Source organism: Acanthopagrus latus, chromosome 2 (assembly GCF_904848185.1).
Source record: "Acanthopagrus latus isolate v.2019 chromosome 2, fAcaLat1.1, whole genome shotgun sequence".
Lineage (NCBI taxonomy): Eukaryota > Metazoa > Chordata > Actinopteri > Spariformes > Sparidae > Acanthopagrus > Acanthopagrus latus.
In genome coordinates, this window is record NC_051040.1 from 11,876,409 (window position 1) to 11,898,873 (window position 22,465).

At 43.4% G+C, this 22,465-nt stretch overlaps 1 protein-coding gene across 1 annotated transcript; it reads right to left on the reverse strand.

Annotated features, from left to right (window-relative positions):
- Nucleotides 1–19,795: 19,795 nt before the first annotated feature.
- Nucleotides 19,796–22,465, reverse strand: LOC119009924 (ras-related protein Rap-2b). Its single transcript, XM_037081663.1, has 2 exons — nucleotides 21,523–22,465; nucleotides 19,796–20,946 (listed from the first exon to the last, which is right to left on the reverse strand). Exon 1 carries the CDS (start codon nucleotides 22,139–22,141, stop codon nucleotides 21,590–21,592), a length of 552 nt encoding a protein of 183 aa, XP_036937558.1. The 5' UTR covers nucleotides 22,142–22,465; the 3' UTR covers nucleotides 19,796–20,946; nucleotides 21,523–21,589.

The window sequence follows — 22,465 nt, forward strand, 5'->3', positions numbered from 1 at the left end:
AGGGCCTTCATTCAGCAGAATACAATAGTGCCAGCTAGTACAGTCGCCCCGCTGTCCCGTCTGGTGGCCAAATGGCAGAATGCAGACTGACCTACAGTATGGCTCCTCTCCCTTTACACTCTTTTTTTTGGGGCAGAGACACTCATTCACACGGCGCACAAGAGGCCACTCAGTCCACGGGTGAGAAGGAGCATTCATTGAAGGCAAAACAGTGAATTTGGAGGAAAACCGTTTGGCCAGCGTTTGACAGGAGGGGAGAGGGCAAACGTTCAAACAAGCAGCGCACACACACGGACACAAACAGGCATGTAGATCTGGAGCCGCACCATCCCACCCTGTTTCAGTTTCCTGTCAACGGTCACAATAGTATCTGCCTGCAAGCTGTGCAACCCAACACTATCTTATCAACTGCAGGCTCAGACACAGCCACAATACTCTGCAGTGTGTGAGCGAGTGTGTGTGGGAGAGAGAGAGAGAGAGAGACAGAGAGAGAGAGAGAGAGAGTGTGTGTGTGTGTGTGTGAGTAATTGTGTTGGTGTGTGTGCCCCAGGAGGCATGGGGAATGAATTCACTTCACAGGAATGCACAGCTGAGTCTGGGTGTTTTTACATCAAAACACCTACTGTATGTTTGTGATAAATGGTTGCTACTTTCTCCTCATTTTTCTATTAACTCCTGTCTTTTGTTGACTTTACTTCCCTGTTGTTTGGGATCCAACAGACCCTGGAGTTGCATGTGTAAAACTGTGATACTAGCTGCAAAATCAACCCTTTTTCATTTCGCTATTTTCTTCTGACCTCATTAAAACCCAATATGTAGAATATATTTTAAAGTTGCCCTGGGGCTTACGCATTTGGACGAAATACTGAAATTAATATAATAAACCATTAAGATTTATTTCACATTCTACAGCCTTGCTTGAACAAATGTGATCTTACCTCTGTTTGACGTCAGTTGAAGCCCCGAGAGGCCTCGGTGCCTGTTGGGAGTTGGACCTGTGGGGAGGGTGTTTGCATCCATCCTGGAGATTTACGTCTTTGCTTCAAAAGCATACAGACAAAAGGAGATCAGCAAAGTAACAGGAATGTTCTTGCAAGTTTGCAAGCTAGCTAACAGCTACTGCTAACTACTACTAGCCACCAATATAGCTTGTGGTTTTGAGACTGCCATCAGCCGTGCTACATCCCCATCGACATAAACAACAACCTCCGAACTTGCAACCTACTTGCTGAAAAGTTACCTTAACCCTGGCAAGTGACCCTAACCCGATCAGGTTGCTAACAGTACGAATCCAAACAAGCTAGCCATTCCCCTGACACTAGTTTTCACTATTTTGTTGCTGTAACCTGGATTGTGATCAAATTAAAGAAATACAAAGAAGCCAGAGCATTTTTCCACCCTATAGCAGAATGATAATTGGTACAACCCATGCGTCTTTCACAATGTAAGCTCATAAGGAAAAGTGTTGTTTGACCCCAGTGCTCCATGTGACGTTGTAATTACATGGTTCGGCCACTTCGAAAAACTGGGTTCAAAGCCTGGCGCTGTTTTTCTCAGGGCTTGGGGCAGCCAAAACTTTCTCCAGCATTGGGTTAGTTAGGGCAAGTCTGGCTAACAGCCAACATGCCACCAATACATTGGCTGTTTTCAGTCCCCCTGAAATTAAAAAAGGTCACTGACACATCAAGGTGATTAAAAAACCAAACCTACACAGGTTTACAGTTGTGTCTTCGTTCTAACTGTAAGACACAAGAGTAGCCTTCAGTGTTGTTTGCTGTTTGTATATTTTTACACAGAGACTACCTTTACACTATGAATCCACTCAAACCGCGGATTGTGCTCTCCCCATGCGTGTACTTCTCTGTCTCTGCAGCTGTTACATTCTTACATCTCCATCGTGTCCTGGCTTGAATACTTGCTCTTTACCGCCTACAGTTCTCTGAAAATAGACAAATAACCCGTGGGGAGCCTGAGAGACACATTCAGAGCTCTGCACCTTGAGAAACAGTAAATTGTCGTTTTGCGACCACAGAAACATCGCCTCGTTTTGCTTTTAAATTCGCCTCCTCGCTTCTCCCAAATGATTTGGACAGTGCATGCTGTTGATTACACCAAATACTGACACTGACAGGAAAGAGCCTGAAGATTACACTCACAAACCAAAAGCACCCTCTTTTTGTAAGCATTTTGCGCACAAGCCTGGAGCCAAATCGACGAGCAAGTCACAACCTGAAAAACTACATTAAAAACGTTTGCTGATAGCTTGGATCTTAATTGCTTTTTACACGAGTATATGCAAGTTTTATGTATGTGAGAGCAGAGAGAGAAAAAGTTTGCCTGTAGGGCCAAACATCCGAACAGAACACTTAAAGGTGCACTGTGTCATTTTGGGGAGACACATTTTATTCAGAAAAAGGAAAGATTTTCATTTACTGGGTTTGTTACGCCTGAATAAACTAACTAAACAAACTGTCTTTGTTTTCATGACTGAATAAACTGAACGAACAAAGTTAACTTAAAGTACAACACAATGTTATACTGTTTTACTTCGTTTTTATGTGGCGGACCCTGCCACCTGTCTAGCTTCAAACAGTGCTGGACCTCATTTTCCTCTGAGAACTCTCTTAATCAGTTATGGACAAAATAAATATTTCTGAGTTTGTATTATTTATCATTATTCCTCATCATATTGTATTCGAAACTACGTAGTACACCTCTAAATTTGTGGGAAGATGGGCAGGTAGTGCGTCATGTCCAGTAATAGCAGCAGTTAAATATGAAGTGAGGTAAACACGAGACACTCATTCCCTCATACATGCAGGTACAAGTCAGGGTAAACATACCCTCCCTATTCTTACACAAAACCTTAGTCTCTTTACTTAGAAGAAGACTGCAGCTGAATTATATCACCTATCATCAACTGACTCATCCACCGAGAATAAAAAAATCTCTCGCCTTCTGTCGCACTCCTAAATCCTTCGGCTCCTGAAGAAATATTTAATTATTTAAACACAGACACTTGATGGTAAGTTATCATCTGTGATAAATAAAAAAAAAAGAAACAAAATCAAGCCTAAGATGACGCGTATTACAGCATTAGATTACAAGCTAAACTCAATAATATATACCATATAGTGGGCGGGTTTGTGCTGGTTCATGATACCCACAAATCACAGCGTAATTACACACTGTACACAGAGGGAGTGGATGGAGATGCAACAGACAAGTGCAGACAGCACCAATTAAATGCTGGTTTAAGTGTGGTGTTGTCATGGCGACTAAGCTAGTAGGCTACCTCTGAAAATTTCAGTTTCATATTAAACGCTGTCGCTTTTGTTCCAGAGCCCGTCTCTTTATCCCTAACCTCCCCTCCGCGTGTGTCTGCCTCTCACTTCATCTCCGCCTGTATCCCCCTTTTTCGAAAGCATCAGAGAACAGAGTCCCGGTTAACCAGCCCGTCTCCCTCTCCACCCCTCTCTTTGTGCGTCTCTTCTCATTCCCTCCTCCAGCTGTGCCCTCATCCATGCTACCACGCTCGACAGTTAGCAGACATTGTGGCACAAGACACGTTGGGGGTGGAGGATTTGTGCCACAGGGGTTTTACAATCTGTCTCTCCCCACATTTCCAAAGAAAAACACCATGTTTCATTGTTTACCCCCGGTGTTCAGAGCCGGCGAGGTAACTGGTTTTTATGTGATGTGTCTAATCCGGGAGAGAAAGGCTGACTAGAGGAGAAGCGTGGGAGCTTTGGAGTACTTTGATTTCAGTGACCTTCCCTTTTTTTGTGTGCAGTCTGGCTCGGCTGCAAGTCTACGCAGGTATAAAATACACACAGACACACACACACACACACATGCAAAGGCAAACCGCAACACAGACAGGAACCTGCAAACATTGAATCGGTTGAGGGATTATCGCTGCGTTTCTGCAAGTTTGAGCTTCTTACACAATAAATTTGCTCGCTGCTTAACAAAACGCATGATGTGTTTTCAATTTCTGGGATAAGCTTTTCCGTTAATTTCCGGATGAAAATCAATTAGCAGACTGAAAACTTGCCTTAGACGTGTCATCTGTGAGAGTAAACACTGAGTCTGCAAACACTTTTGGTTACATTAATGTATTTTAAATATCACCCTCTGGTTTTTTTTGTGGCTAACCTGGGTGTTTGTTTGCAACACGTCTGACTGTCTTTCCAGATGTGCTGAGTTGAGGGGCGACAGGACTTGCTAGATTCTTGAACCTGTTTCAATGCACATCGGGATCGTCCAGCTGCTCATGTTCACTGCCACACTGCAGTCTTTCAGCGACCTTACCCCACGTTGTAAAAACAGACCCCCTAAGATTTTGTCCTAGGAGTCACACATCTGGTCTGAATTTTGCTTTTAGATGTTTTGTAACTTAAAGTGTATGAAACCCAAATGACCAAACATTGTGTAACTGACGGATGGGATTATAGTAAAAAATAAATTATTCCCCCTTTTTGATTGGGACACCCTGGAACATCCGCAAGGAGCCCCTAGGGGACCGCTGCTTAAACTAGAGCACATTACCACATAATGATTTTGTAATTTGACTGACAATAATCAATGCAGACCTGATTTGTGATCCATTACACAACTCAAGCGAGTCTTAAGACCACCCTGCTAATTTCTTTTCATACCATACAGAAGAGAAGGAAACCAATGACCGCCCTGGAAATGGTGTGGCAGAAATACAGTACCTCCAAACTATCCTGTCGTTAGGTTAGCTGTAATCTTACATATAAGAAAGAGTGGTTAACCTGCATAACCAGAAAAAGTAAAATGTTTGTCTTGTATAAAAGGAAACGTGTTTTAGGGGCCCAACACTTTATTTTGGAGGATGTTATTTGCATCTTGGATGTATGTCACCTTTTGGTGTTATGAAAATGTCGCCTTTCTTCAATTGGTTATTATGTACCACATATCCGGAACAAACTCCCAGAAGACACCAGGTCTGCTCCAACTCTCATCTCTTTTAGACTTTTTTCTTTGTGTTTCACTGAAGCAATTTCAAGGCTTTGAACTGTACCGTGACTTTTATTTTGTAGTTCTGTCTCTTTTAAACCTGTTATATTTGATCTTATTCTAACTGGTTTTAATGTTTTGTTTCTTGATGTCTAACCACTTGTTTTAACTGTATTTTAAATAACATGTTTAATGTCTTTTAATATAATTTGGCTGAGAGGCACCTGCCATGGTTTGTGACTCATGGAGTTATTGAAGTTGGCTATTGGTGTGTGGTTGTTGGAAAAGTAGCTAAAATCCCCCCCAAAAAGTTCTGTTAACTGGTACAACAAGTGTGTCCCAGCCTTGTTCATCACTGTTTAGAGTCCCCATGGAAACGGCTTCTGTTGCCGTCTGAGCTACTTGTAGTGATTCTGTGTTGAGTCTTTTTGGATGGAGAGATGGAGAGCTCTCAGGGCCACAATATAAATGAGCTGCAGCATACAAACCTGTGGTATGGCCCTTTAAAGGAGAGATGCCGACACAGCAGACAGACAGACCTCCGTATAGGTAGCTGGTCGTGTGGGAAGAAGGCGTGAGTCTACTTCTGCGTTATGGCTCAGGAAAAGGCCTGATGACTCAGGTAGGCCGGGGGGCAAGTTGCATTCGGAGCGAAAGATGGCAAGCATGAGATGTAGACAAGTATAGGCAGGCAGGTAGAAAACAAATCAGCCAGAGAGGAGGAGGAGGAGGAGGAGGAGGAGGGAAGATGGCGAGGGGAGCAGAGAGACTGACAGATGAACACAAGACAGGACTGTTGGTTGTCGCTGTAATACAACAACAGACGTGGAGGTGCAGACTAATTACAATGGACAATACAAGTACATGATACTGAGGTTGTGCTAATTGAGTGGTGTGCGGACATGCGTGTGTGTCTGTGTGCATGTGTTTGCGTGTGTGTGTGTGTGTGTGTGTGTGTGTGTGTGTGCGTGTGTGTACTGGTGCCTCCGCTGCCTTTGCATGCGGGATTTATCTTTGCCCAGCAGGCAGTGTTGTACCATATGGTCAACAGAGTAGATATTCCTAAAACAACACACACACACACACACACACACACACAGACACAAAGACACGTAATCTCACACATGAACACGGACATGTGTACACGAAAAAAAAAAAAGGAAAAAATGTGATGGAGAGGAAGAGGAAGAAGAGAGAGAGACAGCGAGTCATTGGTGAGAAAGCTAGAGAGCCATCTGCCCATCCTGGATCGCTGAGATCACAAACCAAATAATAATTACACAACGAGCTAACGCTTTGCTGTGGCGAGGAATGAATCTGGAATATTTGCTTACAATTATGCACAACGTTTGGGCTTAAATAAAACCAGACGTGCAGGGAAAGGCTAAAAGGAAGGGAAGGGGGAACATGAGATAACAGAATGACAACAACCCCTCAGACTTCTTGTTTCATTCTCCAGACAGGAAGTCCGAAGCAGCTGAAAAGATGACAAGATGCCCCTGAATTCACCTCACACAGCAGGCCCTCTGAGGGGGGCTGGCTGGCTGGAGGTCCGCTAAGCCCCTCAGAGCCCATATGGTCTGGAGGCTTACGTACCCTGAGATGACATGAGAAGGCGAGGCCCAGAGGCCTGGATCCATCCATAGACAGGAAGAAGGAACAGGACCAAGGAGGGGGGAGGACTGGAGGCATGTGAGCGCTGGGAGATGTGCTCTCGTGTGAGACACACTCGAGGAAAGGCGCAATTTGCCGGAGCACACGTGCATGTGTGTGTTTGGATATCTTCAAGGCTACGGGTGGGGGGGCATGTGTGAGGAGCCCTACAGGATGTGTGACATGCTGGAATTATGTGTGTGCGTGTGTCAGGATAAATAAATAAAGGGCAATAATGACTCTGTGTCATATGATCCGTCTGCACGGTGACACTAATGGCATTAGCCTGAATGAGCGACCCGCAGCGTTGGCCTCCTCTCACCCCTCACGTCCCCTCCCTCCCTCCGTTTCCTCTCCTCCGTCAGCCTCAGCTCGTCTCCGACACTTTTCCCTCTCTCGCAGTTCATTTGTTCCGTCTTGTTTATTGATTTGTTTCAGATTGTTTTGGACAGACGTGCGGCGATGATTAGTCCCACACACATTCTTAATTGGACGGCATCTCATTACAGCCGTCAAGCAACACACTCAGTGACAAACATCTCGGATATCAATCAGTGTTATCGTGATCAGGGTTCACTCGCAGCTCCAAATTGAAAGAGGATCGAGGGAGGCAATTAGGATATTGAAGATGAGACGTGCTTGTTAAAGTAATTATCCCGGGAATTCATGAGGATTTTGCTGTTTTTGGTAGGACCACAGAAGTTGTTTTACATTTTAACAACAGCTTATGAAGCTTTGCTTGGTGTTTTATGCGGTCCCATTAAAAAAACTGTATGTAACATTTCTGCATTAAAATGTCTAAAAACGAGTTGTTACATATTTTGTTGAGTACTTCGATTATCCCAAAACTTTAAGGCAATGTTTGAACCAAGGTAGCACTGCATTTCATTTGGTTCATTTCATTAACATGTTTTATCTTAATTGTATGATTTATAATAACTTATTGTAATTTGCGGTTTTTGGGGCCTTGGATTATTTCTTGGCGGGGCAACAGTGACTTCCTCTCATCATGTGCATGGTCAAGAAACAGTCCTGTAAGCTGATCCACTGCTGGAAGTTGCTCCATATTTAGACAGAAGAATGGTTCAATCTCCTCATCAAACGCTTGATGATCAAAACATTTCTGAACTGTTTTAAAAACGTTGATGTACGATGTAAGAAATGTGCAGCTAGTCGACACGTTGACTTTAAAAGAAAACATGGACAGATGGTCCAACAAAAGCCACTGAAGTAAATTAAGAAAAATGTGAGTGACAGAGAAAAGTAATGATAGTTTGAATATGCCCTGAGGGAGGGAGGAACAGAGGAGTGAAGGGGAAAAGGAAAAGAGCAGCACAAGGACCGACACTGAGTCACACAGCAGGACAGGAAGTCTTAGATGGAGACACCCTTCCTTCCTGTCAGCACACTGATCACCAACACTGGACACCATTCAGTCTCACATCACATCGCACATGTGACAAGTATTACCGTGGATAGTGCCATGCATTTTAGTTTGTGTAGTTGATATGGAGTTGTACTCAAGGCTACGTGTTGCCCATGGTAACGTTTTTAGTAAAACGGCTGCATCGATCCAAGACTCCACATGAAGCCACTGAGGGTGCAATCTTCTCAGAGAAGAGTGGATTTTTTCCCACCTTCTGCTTTTGATTTCAGTACTTGTGATAATAAAAAATTGATCTCCAGGGGGTGTATATTTTATCTATCCTTGTGGACTTTTCTTTTGGTAAAACCCCACAGGCAGTGGGATTAGGACACACAGAAATCTCAGCAGCCAGACAGTGAATCTGAGCACACCCATTGATCAGCAAATTAGTTTGTAACCCGGCACACTGTGCCAAAGGCAGAAAGGAGCAGTGAGCTCTGGATTTATGTACGGCTCCCATCTGTTAACATGCTTTTCAGTTATCTTATTGTGCCTGAAGCCCAGCGAGATATTTGCATATGAGCACAAACAGACTGCAAATATCATTTTGACACCTTTAGAAAAAAAAAGAAAAAAAAGAAAGAGTGGGTAGGATTGGATGTAATTTTTCACAGGCAGGCTCTGGCTTAGTTAGATCACACCACCAACAGTGTGATCTGTAGTACTGGAGAAAAATGGCCAATACAGTGCTCTATAACTGGATACAACACACAAATCGCTGCCGTCACTCCACTCTCGTGATCATTCCAACTTGAGATTTTGACACTGAGGGACTTGAATTGACTTTGTAGCGTTATGCCACGATCACATCATATCATTCAGACCATTATTACATGCGGCCAAGTGGGAAAATCACATCATGCCCGCCTCCGACTTGTAATTCTGAGTCAGAGATATCAGGAATTCTTCTGACAGCTACCACTTCTCCCACTCAGCGCAAAGAACTACAGACGTGGCTGCAAAGCTACCATCAGCTAATTCAAATGTTATAAAAAAAAAGTCCTAATTTAATACTGGTGCATGTATCCCATCTACATAAGCAAACTCGACTGTCAACGAGAAGATTGGCTTTTTCTATATAGTTATGATAGCTGTTTTTAACAACCGTCTTCAGTTTGGATTCGAGCATATATGGAAAGTCATCAAATTAAATCTATGTTCTATGTCAGAGAGCTGAGGACGAACTGAGGAGTTTTACAGCCTGAGAACAGAAGCTGCTCTGTAGTCTGGTGGTATGGCAGCAAAACAAAGGCTACTTTGATTCGCCATGGTCATATCATAATTGTAGATCTTACACAGCCAGACATTTCTTCATCATTATTCAATCTATGCAAAGAGTTGTGTTTTAAAAAGTATTTATTTTACTCGCTTTCAATACAAATGCAGATGCTCAACAGGTCAAGATCTTAACAACACTGGTGCTCCTGCTACTTTTGTCCACAGGGGGTGCCAACATCAACAAAAACTGAAAGTTTCTGTAGCTCCTTTAAATCCAACAACATATCAGTGGTTTCTGGTTTCAAATGTTAATATATAACACAACAAAACAAGGTAATTTGAGATATTTCTCCTGAATTATTTGTATGACTGCAGGATAAATAATTCGATGTCAATCATTTTTTAACAAATAACAGTTTTGACATCATGTCAAAAAAGTGTATCTGTGTTGTGTTGCAGAGATGTCTACTGAGGTTAGCATGCTAACCAGCAAGCCCAAACTCATCCTGTCATGTAATACCACTCCAAGCTCCCAGTACGGACTGTGAGCGGCATGGCTGTCTGAGCTAACTAGTTAGCTAATGGCAGCTACAATTATGCTCAGCGGCTCGGGCACACTGTGGCAGTACAGAGGAACCTTTGACCAACTTTACACTTCATGGTATTCCAGTGGTCAACAAACTGTGTGGCAATGCCAAGATATGTATAGATGCATGTGGAAAAGGTAGAGAAGAAAAGAGCAGACTTCAAACTATCTTTTTAAAACGCCTTTGCTAATGTTTTATGAGGCAGGAAACACATTTACTGTATTTGATAGGCCTCAGGTATCCAAATAAAGTGATTTGTAGAGCATCACTGAATATAAACATAACAAGAAAGCTCCAGAGGGCCCCTTTAACTATAATTGCACCTACGTAACAATGCGGCATGTTCTCCAAATACTGGCATCAAAATCATGACTCGTGATTTAAGATTCCAAACGTCTTAACTATATACTTGACTGCTGCAGAGCACAAGTACTGGTAACAATAGTGCAGCAGGATCCAGAGCCCAGTGATGTGGGTCAGTAGGCTGGAGATTCCCAGTGTCACAGGAGACTTCCTCTTCCACAGCTCCACACAGGATATGAGCAATTTCCTCAGAGCCTAGTCTTTCCAAAATTCCCAGAAATCATTTCAATGCACAGGGTCACATCTAGGGCATCGACTGCATCTTAAAGATAACACATAATGACAGTTTCACGTATGACCCGTATGCTCTTGCATGTGAGAACAAAGAGGAAGCGTACGCACAGGTACGATTGAACACATTGCACCTCATCAGCAAAAAAAAAAAAAAAAAAAAACCACGTCAGTTTCAACAAAAACAAAAGAGACTCACGTGTGACTCATGTTGTCATAACCTGGTGTCATGTGTTAACACTGATTTGGTTGTAGAGATATGAGTGTTTCATTCTGACTACCACACTGTCACGCTCACTTCCTGCAGCAGTGTGTAAGACAGATACTCAGGCATTCTGGGTGGGGCTCCTGTGTAATTTCACAAGTAAACTAAGCGAACAGTCAGCTGTGCCACACGCTGATCAGTCTGTGCACACTTCCCGTCAGGACCATATTTGGGATATGTTTCCGCAAAGGTAAATAAAGATGTTAGGACACCATGCACTCATTACCGTGTTCAGTGTAGAAAATTCTTTTCTACAAAAAGTCTACAATCACATTTTTACACCATTAATAACTTCTTTCAAACTTTCTCTGAGATGTTTTTAAAGGTGGACTATGTAGTTTTGGGGAAGAAATTTTAGTCCGGAGAGAGATTTTCATTGACAGATTTTAAAAAAAAAAAAATAAACGGACAACACAACACAATTTCATACTGTTTTACTTTATATTTGGCGGATCCCTGCCAGCGTTCTGTGGACCTTATTTTCTCTGAGGACAACTTGTTTATTCAGTTATGAACAAAATTCCCATTTCTGAGTTTGTATTATTACCTCAATAATATTGTAATCATTAGAATTCTGAGTTTGAATTTCTTCTCCAAAACTACATGGTGCCCCTTTAACCTTTAAGGGCAAAGTTCCTAGTATTAAATGTACTGACTGAATGGATTGTGTTTGCAAGAATTCCAAATAAGAAACCCTTGAGAATAGAAAATAGGCCACAGATTCTGAAGAAGTAATATTCTGTTTTTCATTTCTTTGAAGGTTGGTTTATCTCCTGGTTGGTTAACAGACACAAATCAGGATAATCTGAATGTGTTTCATTTGAAGACTGCAAGGTGTGTCCCCAGTGGGATTTATGCTGTGTTGAAGAGCCCATTTGCTGTTTTGTGGTAATGGAATGGTTATAAGAAAGGTCATTATTACCATATTTTACCGAAGGGCCCACGGAAAGATAAAGACAAGATCGCAAATGCATATATCCTCAGAGCTCAAGTATGTATGGTAGTAAAGCATACTTCTCACTACACATGAGAAGCTCAGCTCTTCTTTTTGTAGTTTCTCTCTCCCACAAGGTTCTTTTCCTGCCCCCTGGTTGCTCAGGTTATAAAAGAGATGTTGCGTAACCTCGCCTCAGGAGAAAAGTTCGATGATGAATCTGGACTGGGGGAAGGAAGAATGCAGACTGATTGAGACTGAGAAAAGAGTAAATAACTAAATAAACGGGCCTCGATGCTTTCACGGTAGGTACATCTCTAAAAAAGGCCACTTCGGGTGTTGCCGTGCCGAGGAGAACCCAGATCCGAACTGAGAGGCCACAAAGTGACACATTCCTAGAAAGAGACAGTGATAATCACAGAATATAGTGAGTGATGGCGAGAACAGTTAGAGGGGGAAAGATGATGGAATGAGAAAAAGAACTGGGAGCGCAAATGGGGGAGGAAGGTCACGGATGTCATGGCATGTTAGTCAGGATGCTGACGTTGCTGTGGTGACAGGAGGGCAACGCCAGAGTGGTGGGAGGCAGTCACATGACCCTGCATCAGGCCCTCGAGGAGGATGCCACAAACCCTCTTCTGACCACAGATCTACCAGATGGGGGGGGGGTTGGAAGGGAAAGGAGGACAGGAAGATGAAGCTGATTGCAAGTTGCAGCGCATGTATGTGGAAAAGTTCAATGTGATATAGGTTGAGTTTGTTTTTACAGCTCAGAGGACTCCGGGGGGGAGCAGAGTACGTAATGAGTGAAGACAGATTTCTGTCACCAGAAGGTCAAGGTTCACTCTGCACTGACAACAAGCATCCTGTCCTACTGTAGCATCCACTGCACAACATTAACTTCCACCAGAAGCCGATTGCACCAGCTCTTTGTAAGTTCAAACTGAGGTTAGTTATAATGGTATTGTTTGCTAGATGGAGATTAATCATCAAATTAAAACTGTTTGCATCACAGAAACTGGTTCTTACACAGGGATTACTTAAAAGTATTTCACTCCCAGAAGCTGGGGTGTAACTGTGAAGATAAACACAACAAGTGACAATTCTAACATTAGCTTGATAACTTGTGACATTTCCACTGAACAGTTAATTCTGACCTCACATGATCAAAACACTGTTTACTTATGAGGAAGATAGACTAGAGACGACCAAAAAACATGAGGTAGGTTGATTATTAACGGCCGAGTCGCAAGAATAAAATGTTGGCACTTTACTGCAAACCACTGAGAAAGTTCACATTTGTACCTGTCACAGGCATATAACACAAGAGCTATAGCTTTACAGTACGTCTTAATATCACATTTATATTACATGGATGTAACCTGAATTTTTATGTCTGGGAGTTGAGGCGATTATGATGGAGCTATAGGCGACAAGTGACCACAGTTCAAAACTGTGTTTCAACAATTCTAAGTGTATTTAAGGAGACCTTGGAACAATTTCCATTGTGGTGACAGAATTGGGTGACCATAATTGTTTATGGTGCCCAAAGCAGATATTTTAAAAAGTGCAATATGTAATAATTGGCAACCTGTTGATTTATACTCGAAACAAATAGGGGGCAGCATGTTTCTAGAGGAAATGGTGCCTGTAGCTGCAATTAGCTAGTTAAATCAGTTAGCCGGGCAGCTAATGGTCACACCATAGATACGGTATATATTTTTATAGGTATAGATAGACCATAGCCATCTCTAACACAGCAAATGTGTTCAGTTCTGGTGTTGATTTTCCTTTTTGAGAATCTTTTCAAACTAAAATTCTTACATATTGCATCTTTAAGTCGAAACATGATCTTTGCCTAACCCTAACCAAATGGTTTTAAGCGCATAAGCACAACGTTGTCAAAACATATGTTTGAGAGTGAAACCATAAGAAACATAAAGCTACAACCTAAAGAAAAGTCATTTTTAATAACTGTGGTTTGCATTAATGTACATAACCAACATATATTCTGGAGATAGGGTTGTTTTAATCCTTGTAAATCTCTGTAAAACACTTTTCTGCATGTATAAAAGAATGAAAAACTCATACCCACATTCACAAAGAATTGGCAGTTAAGTTTGCTGTCATCGCCCCTCTAAAACTGTCATTAATTCACAGCTGCTTCAGATGCGTCCCTGTCTTCTTTTGACATCTTTTTAAAAAGGTGTAACCCAACTTAGTAAGGCACTTGTTTGTAACTGAGATTGTAGTTTTTAAGCACTTAGAAAGGACTTTAAACACAGACTCAGAAATGGATTTACAAATAGCTGGTACAACCCAATCCAGATCCGTAGATGCTGTTTTGTTGCTAACTGTGCCCTGAGACGTTATGCGGCGGGGGAAGCAGTGGTTTGGGGGTGTGGGTATTATTATATCACAGAAAAATCTCAGAGGGCAATAGTTAAAACTCCTGACTCTGCTGTGGTTTCACCCAAACCTTCAAAAAAAAAAAAAAAAAAAAATCACGCAAATAGCAGAGTCAGGTCCAAATGATGACGTCTTCCCTTCTCCGGCCTAAATACGACCTAAATGCATGGCTTCTAAACCTCTGATCTAGGCCAGAGATCAAACAGTGACACAAACAAACTTGGAAGGAAACACTCAGGGCCATTCACTTCTTGTAAGTCCTCCGGCAGAGAAGCATGCCTGCCATACAAGTGAGAAACCACACCCAAACCTCAGGAGCTACCATCTGAAGCCTGCTGTACAGCGACGGCAGCCATGAAGTGAGTGACAGAGCCCGGGCTCACTCAGGACAAAGGTTACACCGTGCAATCTGAGTTGTTATTGAAGATCTTAACACCCTTTAAGTATGAGAATTTATCCAGATACCAATTAAATGTTTAATCATACTAACAGGAAAAAAAAAAAGATCAGATTGCAGCCGGCCATGCCTCCGCACGCTTATTGACCTGATTCTTTCCCCTCCATCATAATTAAAACACTGATTGTAACCGAGCTCAATTACAAATCAGGTCCTTAAGCATTACTTGTCCTCAGTGACACCAGTGAGCGAAAAGCTATTAATCCACACAGGGGACGCGGCAAGTAACTAGTCCTGTCTGACTGGCTCGTTTGGCCTAGATTCCTTTTGAGTTGGAGCTCTGGTGTGAACTGAGGCAACTGTGCTATGATTATCTAAAGATGGTATAAAGAGCAGTTTGACTGTGCGCCCAGTGGGATCCATCTTGTGACACAGTGGGGCGGTGTCTGGAGGCCTGTTTAGACAAACCCTGCACTCTCTCTTTTATCCTTTATCTCGGTCGCTCTATCTCTCCTTCTCTACCTTTGTGTTTGTGGTAGCTTTCTCGGGGATATTTCTCTCTCTATCGCAGCTGCGATCAGGAAGGGCAAAGCAGGTGAGCAAAGGGGCAAAAATCATCTACAATCTGACACAAAGGACCTAAGCCGTGAAATAGTGCTATCCCCCCCCCCCCCCCCCCCCATCTCTCTCTCAGTTCAGGCTAGAGACATGTCCAGACATTACAGTTGAAGGAATGACAGGAATGAGAGGAATTCCGGGGCATTCCCATCTCGGCACAGTCAGCTCTGAGTGAGAAGGCCACTCCCTGATTTGCAGAGAGGGCTCAGTGAAGAAACTAATGGATGATCAGTCGCGATGACTCTTCGGAAACTTGTTACATTTACTCCTGTAGACATACGCAGTGACAAATCAAAACAAAGCAGTGCTCGAGAAACTACTTTCTAAAAGCCAATCTACAGTCTCAGAAGATATCTCACACTCTGGAGCAGATTATCTGACATGATCTCACAGTTCAAGGTAAAACAAATGTGGGCAGCATATCCCCAGAGTAACCGCTAACTGCTGCTAACTGTATTCTGTTTATACCTCCGTGATCGTAGCTACCGTTAGCTTGTTAGCTCAGTGAGCTGGACAACCTAGAAAGCGCTAACACAGGAGCTTTGGACCGCTGGAAGAAAGAGGTTTTCGGGCCAAGTGCTTAGATGGCTAGCATGCTAACTTCAGCACAATACATAGACGCAGACTTCTATTTCTTCACATTCTGGCAATAACTTCTATATTTTTCAATTGTTTAAACTACAAATTCTCACTTATTAGGTATTTAAATAATAACTGGGTCATAAGGAAGCTGACATGCTCTGCTGCTTGTGTCTGGACAAAGTCTTGGTGTCGGAATGCTGCAGGAATCTAAAGTGCAGCGGGTTTAAATGTGCACAGCGTAGGTTAACTAGAGTGTGTGTGTGTTCATGTGTGAGTGAAGGGGAGAAAAAACAAAGCTCATTCAGCCCTCCGGGGGAAGACAAACAAGGAGCGAACGGTCATTCCTGTGTTGTTATGGTAATGCCCGATGCGAAAAGAAATGATGGTGACATGAAATTAACAACGCCCGCTGCAACTAAACTCTAAGTAAAGCAAACTGCTGCGGGATTTTTTTTGCCATGTAGACAAAGAAAAGGCTAATAGAGTCAAGTAAATTTCAGAGAGCATGCTGCCTTTAAGTACAGTACATAACACGCACATCTGCCAAGGAAAAAGAAAAAAAAAAAGAGCAAAAACCGCACTCTCGAACAGAACAGAGCCTCGAAAATAGCACGATGACGCTGAGAGAGAACGAGAAGTCTGTAATTCAGCGAGGAGCCTATATAGTGATTAAGTCCCATGTAAAAAATGCAAACACACACCACCCACTCTCACTGGCTCTGTCGCAACACTTCCTGTCAGAGCAACTGCTTCCAACAGCAGAAAAAAAAGAGAAAGAAACTAAATGCCAGAGATTGTGCATCCGCGCAGCAATCAACACACCCTTATCTTAATCATGAACAAATCAATATTTAGTTTACTGTGACCAACGAAGGGAAGTTGTTTATCTGGGAAAATCTACCGCTGCAGTTCTCTCTATGCAGCAGAAAAAAATTTGCTTTGCAAGTATAATCACACTTCCCGTCATGAGCAAAGAAAATATATGTTTGTGGGCAACTGAGAGAAAGATGATCAAACGGGCCGACATCCTCCTCTCTCTTACAGTCACCATTCCAGCAGTGACTGAACTCCCCATAGGTCACGAGGCCACCCGGAGCAGCCATACCACATCCCAACCCCCCTTTAACCATGGCAACCACATCACATGACCATCTCCCATGACCAGCAACCACCGACAAGCCGTGCCGTCTGTAAACCTGAACACCACTGATTTCCTGGTGAGCCCGGCAGACTTTAAAAATAGCCCAATTAAACTCCCTGAAACAAACAAAACAACGCTGCGATCCGAGAAAGCGCAAATGTAGCCGCGACGTACTGAAACTAAAGAACTACGAAGCTGAAACCAATTAAACTCACAGCCACACAGAGTCAGTGCTGGTGCTGAGTCGTGCAAAAAAGAAAAGGGGGGCAGGAAGTGAAACTTTCACCTTCTCGTTCCTTAGAAAGAGACGGATAAAAAAGAAACAGGAACTCGCCAGGCCCCCTTTCTCTCCAAAGGGCAAATTCTTCTGCTATCAGATGTTTACACCACAGCAAGAGGCTGAAGCAGCGCAGCAGTCGGAGATGGGGGGTGTACATTTACAGTATCTGGGGCATAGCTGTAATAGACGCTCCCTCTCATCCACCGACAGTTCAACTATATGATTTTATAAAGGCGTTCGGGTGTTCAGCCTCGGCTCTGCTGCACATCTAAATCACACAATCTGCATCGGGGCCTCGGAGGCAACATGCTATTAAGAGTTTGCATAGACAGCACAGTTGTGAACGAGCCACGGCTTGAGGAGGATCTGACACCTGCTATCAACAGTCACACCAACACAAAGTACTTCTGCACAGAACACTGAAAGCAAATATTAAGCTGTAAAGCTGTCTGTATGTGTTGTTTTTCACACACACAAGCACACACACACAGAATATGCAAATAATGCAAATACAAATAGTGTTGTGTATATATACACACACACAATAGGGTTAGGCAATTATTGTTTGAGTTGTAATGTGATTACACAGATGGATGTAGCGTGCTGTGTTATCATTAAGCAAATTCCCACATCTAAAATGAACGATTTTAAAGGGACAGTTCACCCCCAAATAGAAAAAATTACATATTTTTTTATACATACAAATAACTTTGGCGCAAGTTGTCACGTTTTGGGTATGTCAGCCTTCCTTCAAATATAACAGAACTAGATGGCATTTGGATTGTGCTGTTTTATGTGCAAAAAAATACATTTGACAAACCTCTCTTCTCAGAAATCATGACTGATGATTTCTGAATTTGAGGTGAACTGTCCCTTTAAAGCAAAAAGACTACATGAGTCACTTAGACACGCTCACAGCAATACAAAGAAATCAGGTTATTTCTTATGCAACTTGGCATACATTTACTATATTGTGATATAAATCAATATCAAAAATAGTGTCATTAATATCACTGCAAGCTCGTCGCTCATGCACACCACTGTTCGATCACACACGTTGGATGCGATAGCCATGCTGCATTGCCCCCAAGCACAACCCTGTACCCTGACCTCACCATGCTCCACAGTCACATGGTGCAGCCGGAGCCAAAGAACACACACGATACCATTGCATATACTGGCTAACAGGCACATTTGCCCAGGTCTGCACAGTGGTCTGAGCCTGTGCGATACAGTGACGGGCAGACACATATGCTCAGACTCACAAGACGACATACAGTACATACCACAACACATACACAGGACAGCTTGAAGACCAGCACAGATCCACTCTCAGAAAAGACTGGACTCTCTGTGAAGCTCGTCTTGTGTTTGTTTACTCTCTCCCCTCCCTCAAGCCATACCGCGGTCCACCAGCCAGCCAGGGCTAGGTAATCCCTGTAGGTAAACAGAAGCGGAGCGAGGGCCTGCTCAGTCATACCAGCCTCTCCAAATCACACCACTACACCCACACACACACGCTGCACCCGGGCTGAAGCTCTGGGCTGAAACACTGCTACACCCACACGGTTAAATGAGACATTTCTCTGGAGCCGCAGAGCCCGGACTCGTCTATTAACGCATGTGAGAAAGATGGAGGGGATAGCTGTGCTTTTATCTCGATGGCATGTTGTGGAAGAGGACATCTACTGTTCCGTTCATCAGAAAATCTCATCAGGTGCTTTACAGTTACATCTTTAAGTGATGTCCTGCTGTTCAGGGGCGTCGCACGAGCTCTAATGGCCTGAAAATAACCATGCCTGGATTAGCATTGTCATGTAAACACCCACACAGACCGACAGAGGTGAGTTACTCATCTCTATATCAACAGTCGTACCTTGTACACACCTGGGTCTGTTTTCTTTCAGCTGTTGCACATGCAGCATAACAGCGGTTTCTGCGTCAACCACACAGGAAGTGTACGAGAAAATAAGAGCATGTTTAGGCAAGAGTAGAAAAATAAATCTAGGTTTTTGGGCTACAGTATTATGATTTATACGTTATGAATGACACAGCGTGCAACAAGGTACCCAGTAAATTTTTGTCAACATAAAACTCATATTTTTCCGTTCCCTGTTAGCCTGTGAGTTATCTTTAAATTTTAACCCCTCAAATAACTTTGGGTTTTAAAGAAAGTCGTATTTCGCGCTGGAGCTAAGAATAATTTATTTCTGATCAATCTGCAAATATTTTTTAGGATTAATCGTTCGGTCAAGAAAATTGTGGAAAAATGCTCATCACAATTTGTCTAACGCCCAAACTGAGATCTAAATATGGACTTTTTTAGTTCAAAACCCACAGATTCTTCATTCACCATCACAAATGACAAAGAAAAGCAACAAATTCTTCCATTTAAAAAAATGTTTGACAATTTTGCTTTAACTACTAATTGATTAACAGGTAGCAATGAACTTTATTTTGATCGACTAATCCTTGATGCTCAAGTAATGTTATTGTAAATTAAGTGCACAAGTGAAGTCGGGTGTGAGCTGTCGGGTATTTGCAGTGATCCAGTTATTTGTGTGCATTCACACACAGTAAGCAGACGTTTAAACCTTGTATAAACTGCTCATGACAACTTTGTTTAGCCTCGGCAAACTTGCAATTAGCCGTTGTGGTAAAGCGCTAAAACACGTAGACGTCAACAAAGAGAAAACACAGCCTGGTTTCTTTTTTTAAAAATGCCATTTGTATTAAAAGTCTTTTTTTTTCTTAAAACAGACACAGCCCACTGTTAAAAGGCTGGTCTGAAATTGAACTTACAATCAGGTTAGATTTGTCAACGGTACATCATCACATTTCCTGTTAAAAACAACAAAATAAAACAGAACAAACAGAAGTTGATTTAAGTGGCCTGGAAAAGGTAAGCGTTTGGTGGTGTTATCATCACGTCAAGGGGATTCCAGTACCTGTGCATTTCAAGATATAGGTTTGGCCAGACTAAAGCAGACATTGCAAAAAATGAACACCTTAGACTTCAAGAAGGCCAACGGAAAACATACAGAAAACCGCCATTCCATTAACAAAAAGCCTATTGTAGTTTTCTTTTTTTTCAGCCTCCACCCCTACGAGATTATCCAGAAGAACAGTTCACTAAAGTCGTGGATTGCCATGTTGAAGGGTTCTTTTGGTGATACATGTAGGTTGGCACTAAATCTGAACAGCTGATTTGTTTTGGAAAGGCACTTGACACAAGGGCGATCGGGTCACCGTCCTCATGTCACTTCAGTTAAGGTCCTCTCGCGCACTGAAGAGGTGATGAAGGGAAAAAAAACAACAAAAAGAGTGGCACTCGTCACGTTTACTCCACCAGCAGACAGAGTGGTGTCAATTTCTTTTTGACTTTGGAGAACAAAAAATAGGATTTGGAGAGTTGAGGAGCGTTTGGAGATATCATCCCCACATCTGTTTACCCGCCCCAGACTTTGCAGTTATTTAACAAAATATACTCTATCTCTCTTCTCATCTTCTTTTACAGAAATATCCATTTATGAGTGTCTCTAAGTGTTGCCCTCCATATCTTTTCCATTGGGGTTTAGTTCCAGTCGGGAGTACAGTTGGAACCGGCGAGAGGGGGAGGCGCTGCTGGAACTCTGGATCCGACACTGTGTTGACATCGACGGCGGACACTGATCGCGCAGCAAAGATACTCCAACCCAGCAGAATTCCTGAAGAGTGGACCCCTCCCCTCTGTCTCTGTTGCTCCCCTCCTCCTCCTCCTCCTCTCGTCCCCCTGCAGCATTCCTCCCTGTATTTTCCTCCAAGGCCAGGGTGAGACACGAAGAAGAGCTCAACAGTACACACTTGCTGCAACACACTGCCACAAACAAGAGATAAAGGGGGGGAATAAGAAAATGAGTCATGGGTGAGCAACGGCAACTTAACAACACACGCAGGGGCTCGAGAAGAATCAACTTCCCTGAACGATCCCTGAATGTAGGCCATTACAAGAACAATCGGAATCTCCCGGCTCCTGTTAACCCCATTTGGGAAAATACCAGCTGGGCGAGTTGTAGGTGTACAAATTCAACTTCTGACTTTGCAAACCTCATTAAAATCTGCCACAGCCTGCCTGCCCCCCCCCCCTCCGGTTCTGCAAAATGAGTCAGACACTTCCCCAATCTGCTTGGCAAAAACAATAGGGCTGCAAGTGTACTAACCAAGTGCATGCACCCACACTGACAAAATGACAATAAAACTTTAAAATGAAAGCCAAGTTGGGCACACATCCGGCATTTTGCTGTCCACTTTATACTTATATGGACATGTGCCTCTTGGAAGTGGATCTTAGTATCATGTTTATGACTGAAGTGTGTGTGTGTCTTGATTGCACTGTCATTAATGTCAGCTTTGTGTTTGGCAGTGTGTTTTTTTTGTTGGTGTTTCAACTTACCATTGCAAACTTAAAACCGAGCAAAGAATAAAACTTTATGGTTGTCCTTTTTGTTTTTGTTTTTTTCTTAAAGAATGACACAAGACGAGCAGCACTGGTCGTCGCCATTTGGTGTCGAGGCATAGTTCATCTGTCGGACTATCTCTGCAAACAGTTCGTCCACCGAGGTTTTATTTTTGGCTGAAGTTTCCATGAACGGGCAGTTCCAGTCGTCCGCCAGTGCCTTCCCCTCACCGGACGAGACCTCCCTCTCCCCCTCCAGGTCCACTTTGTTCCCGACCAGAATCATCGGCACCCTCTCGTACCTTTTCACCCGGATGATCTGGTCCCTCATCGGTTTGATGTCCTGGAAGCTCTGCTGGTTCACCAGGCTGTAGACCAGGATGAAGCCCTGCCCGTTTTTGATGTACAGGTCTCGCATGGAGGCGAACTGCTCGGTCCCCGCCGTGTCCAGGATCTCCAGCACGGACGGAGAGGAGTCCACCTCGATCTCCTTCCTGTAGAAATCCTCTATCGTCGGGTCGTATTTCTCTATGAAGGACCCCGTCACGAACTGGACGGTCAATGCGGATTTCCCGACCCCTCCGGACCCGAGAACCACTACTTTGTACTCTCTCATGGTTCCCAAAACAGCCGACGCTCCTGCTTCCTCTCCGCTGTGAGCCCGCTAGCCGCCCTGCTGGGTTTCAAACCGCTCGCCGTTGCGCCTCCGCCAGCACTTTTGTACGGGCTCCGGTCGGTTGATACGGGGCGTGGCCGTCAGCTATCGCCGTTCTGGGGGTGAATACGGTTGTTTGGGACCCACGCTCAGCATTTGTATTGTGGCATGTTGAGTTCCCGACGACAGCCCAGCCGGTTCTTGAGCGAGCTTCCCCCGTTTTCGTTCAAGTAGCCACCGTGCGTCCGTTGCTCTCTTTGGCAGGGACAAGTCACCCTCAGCGGA

Excerpts from the sequence above, each read along its gene's own strand:
- LOC119009924 (XM_037081663.1), bottom strand. The coding sequence starts at position 22,141 with ATGAGAGAGTACAAAGTAGTGGTTCTCGGGTCCGGAGGGGTCGGGAAA.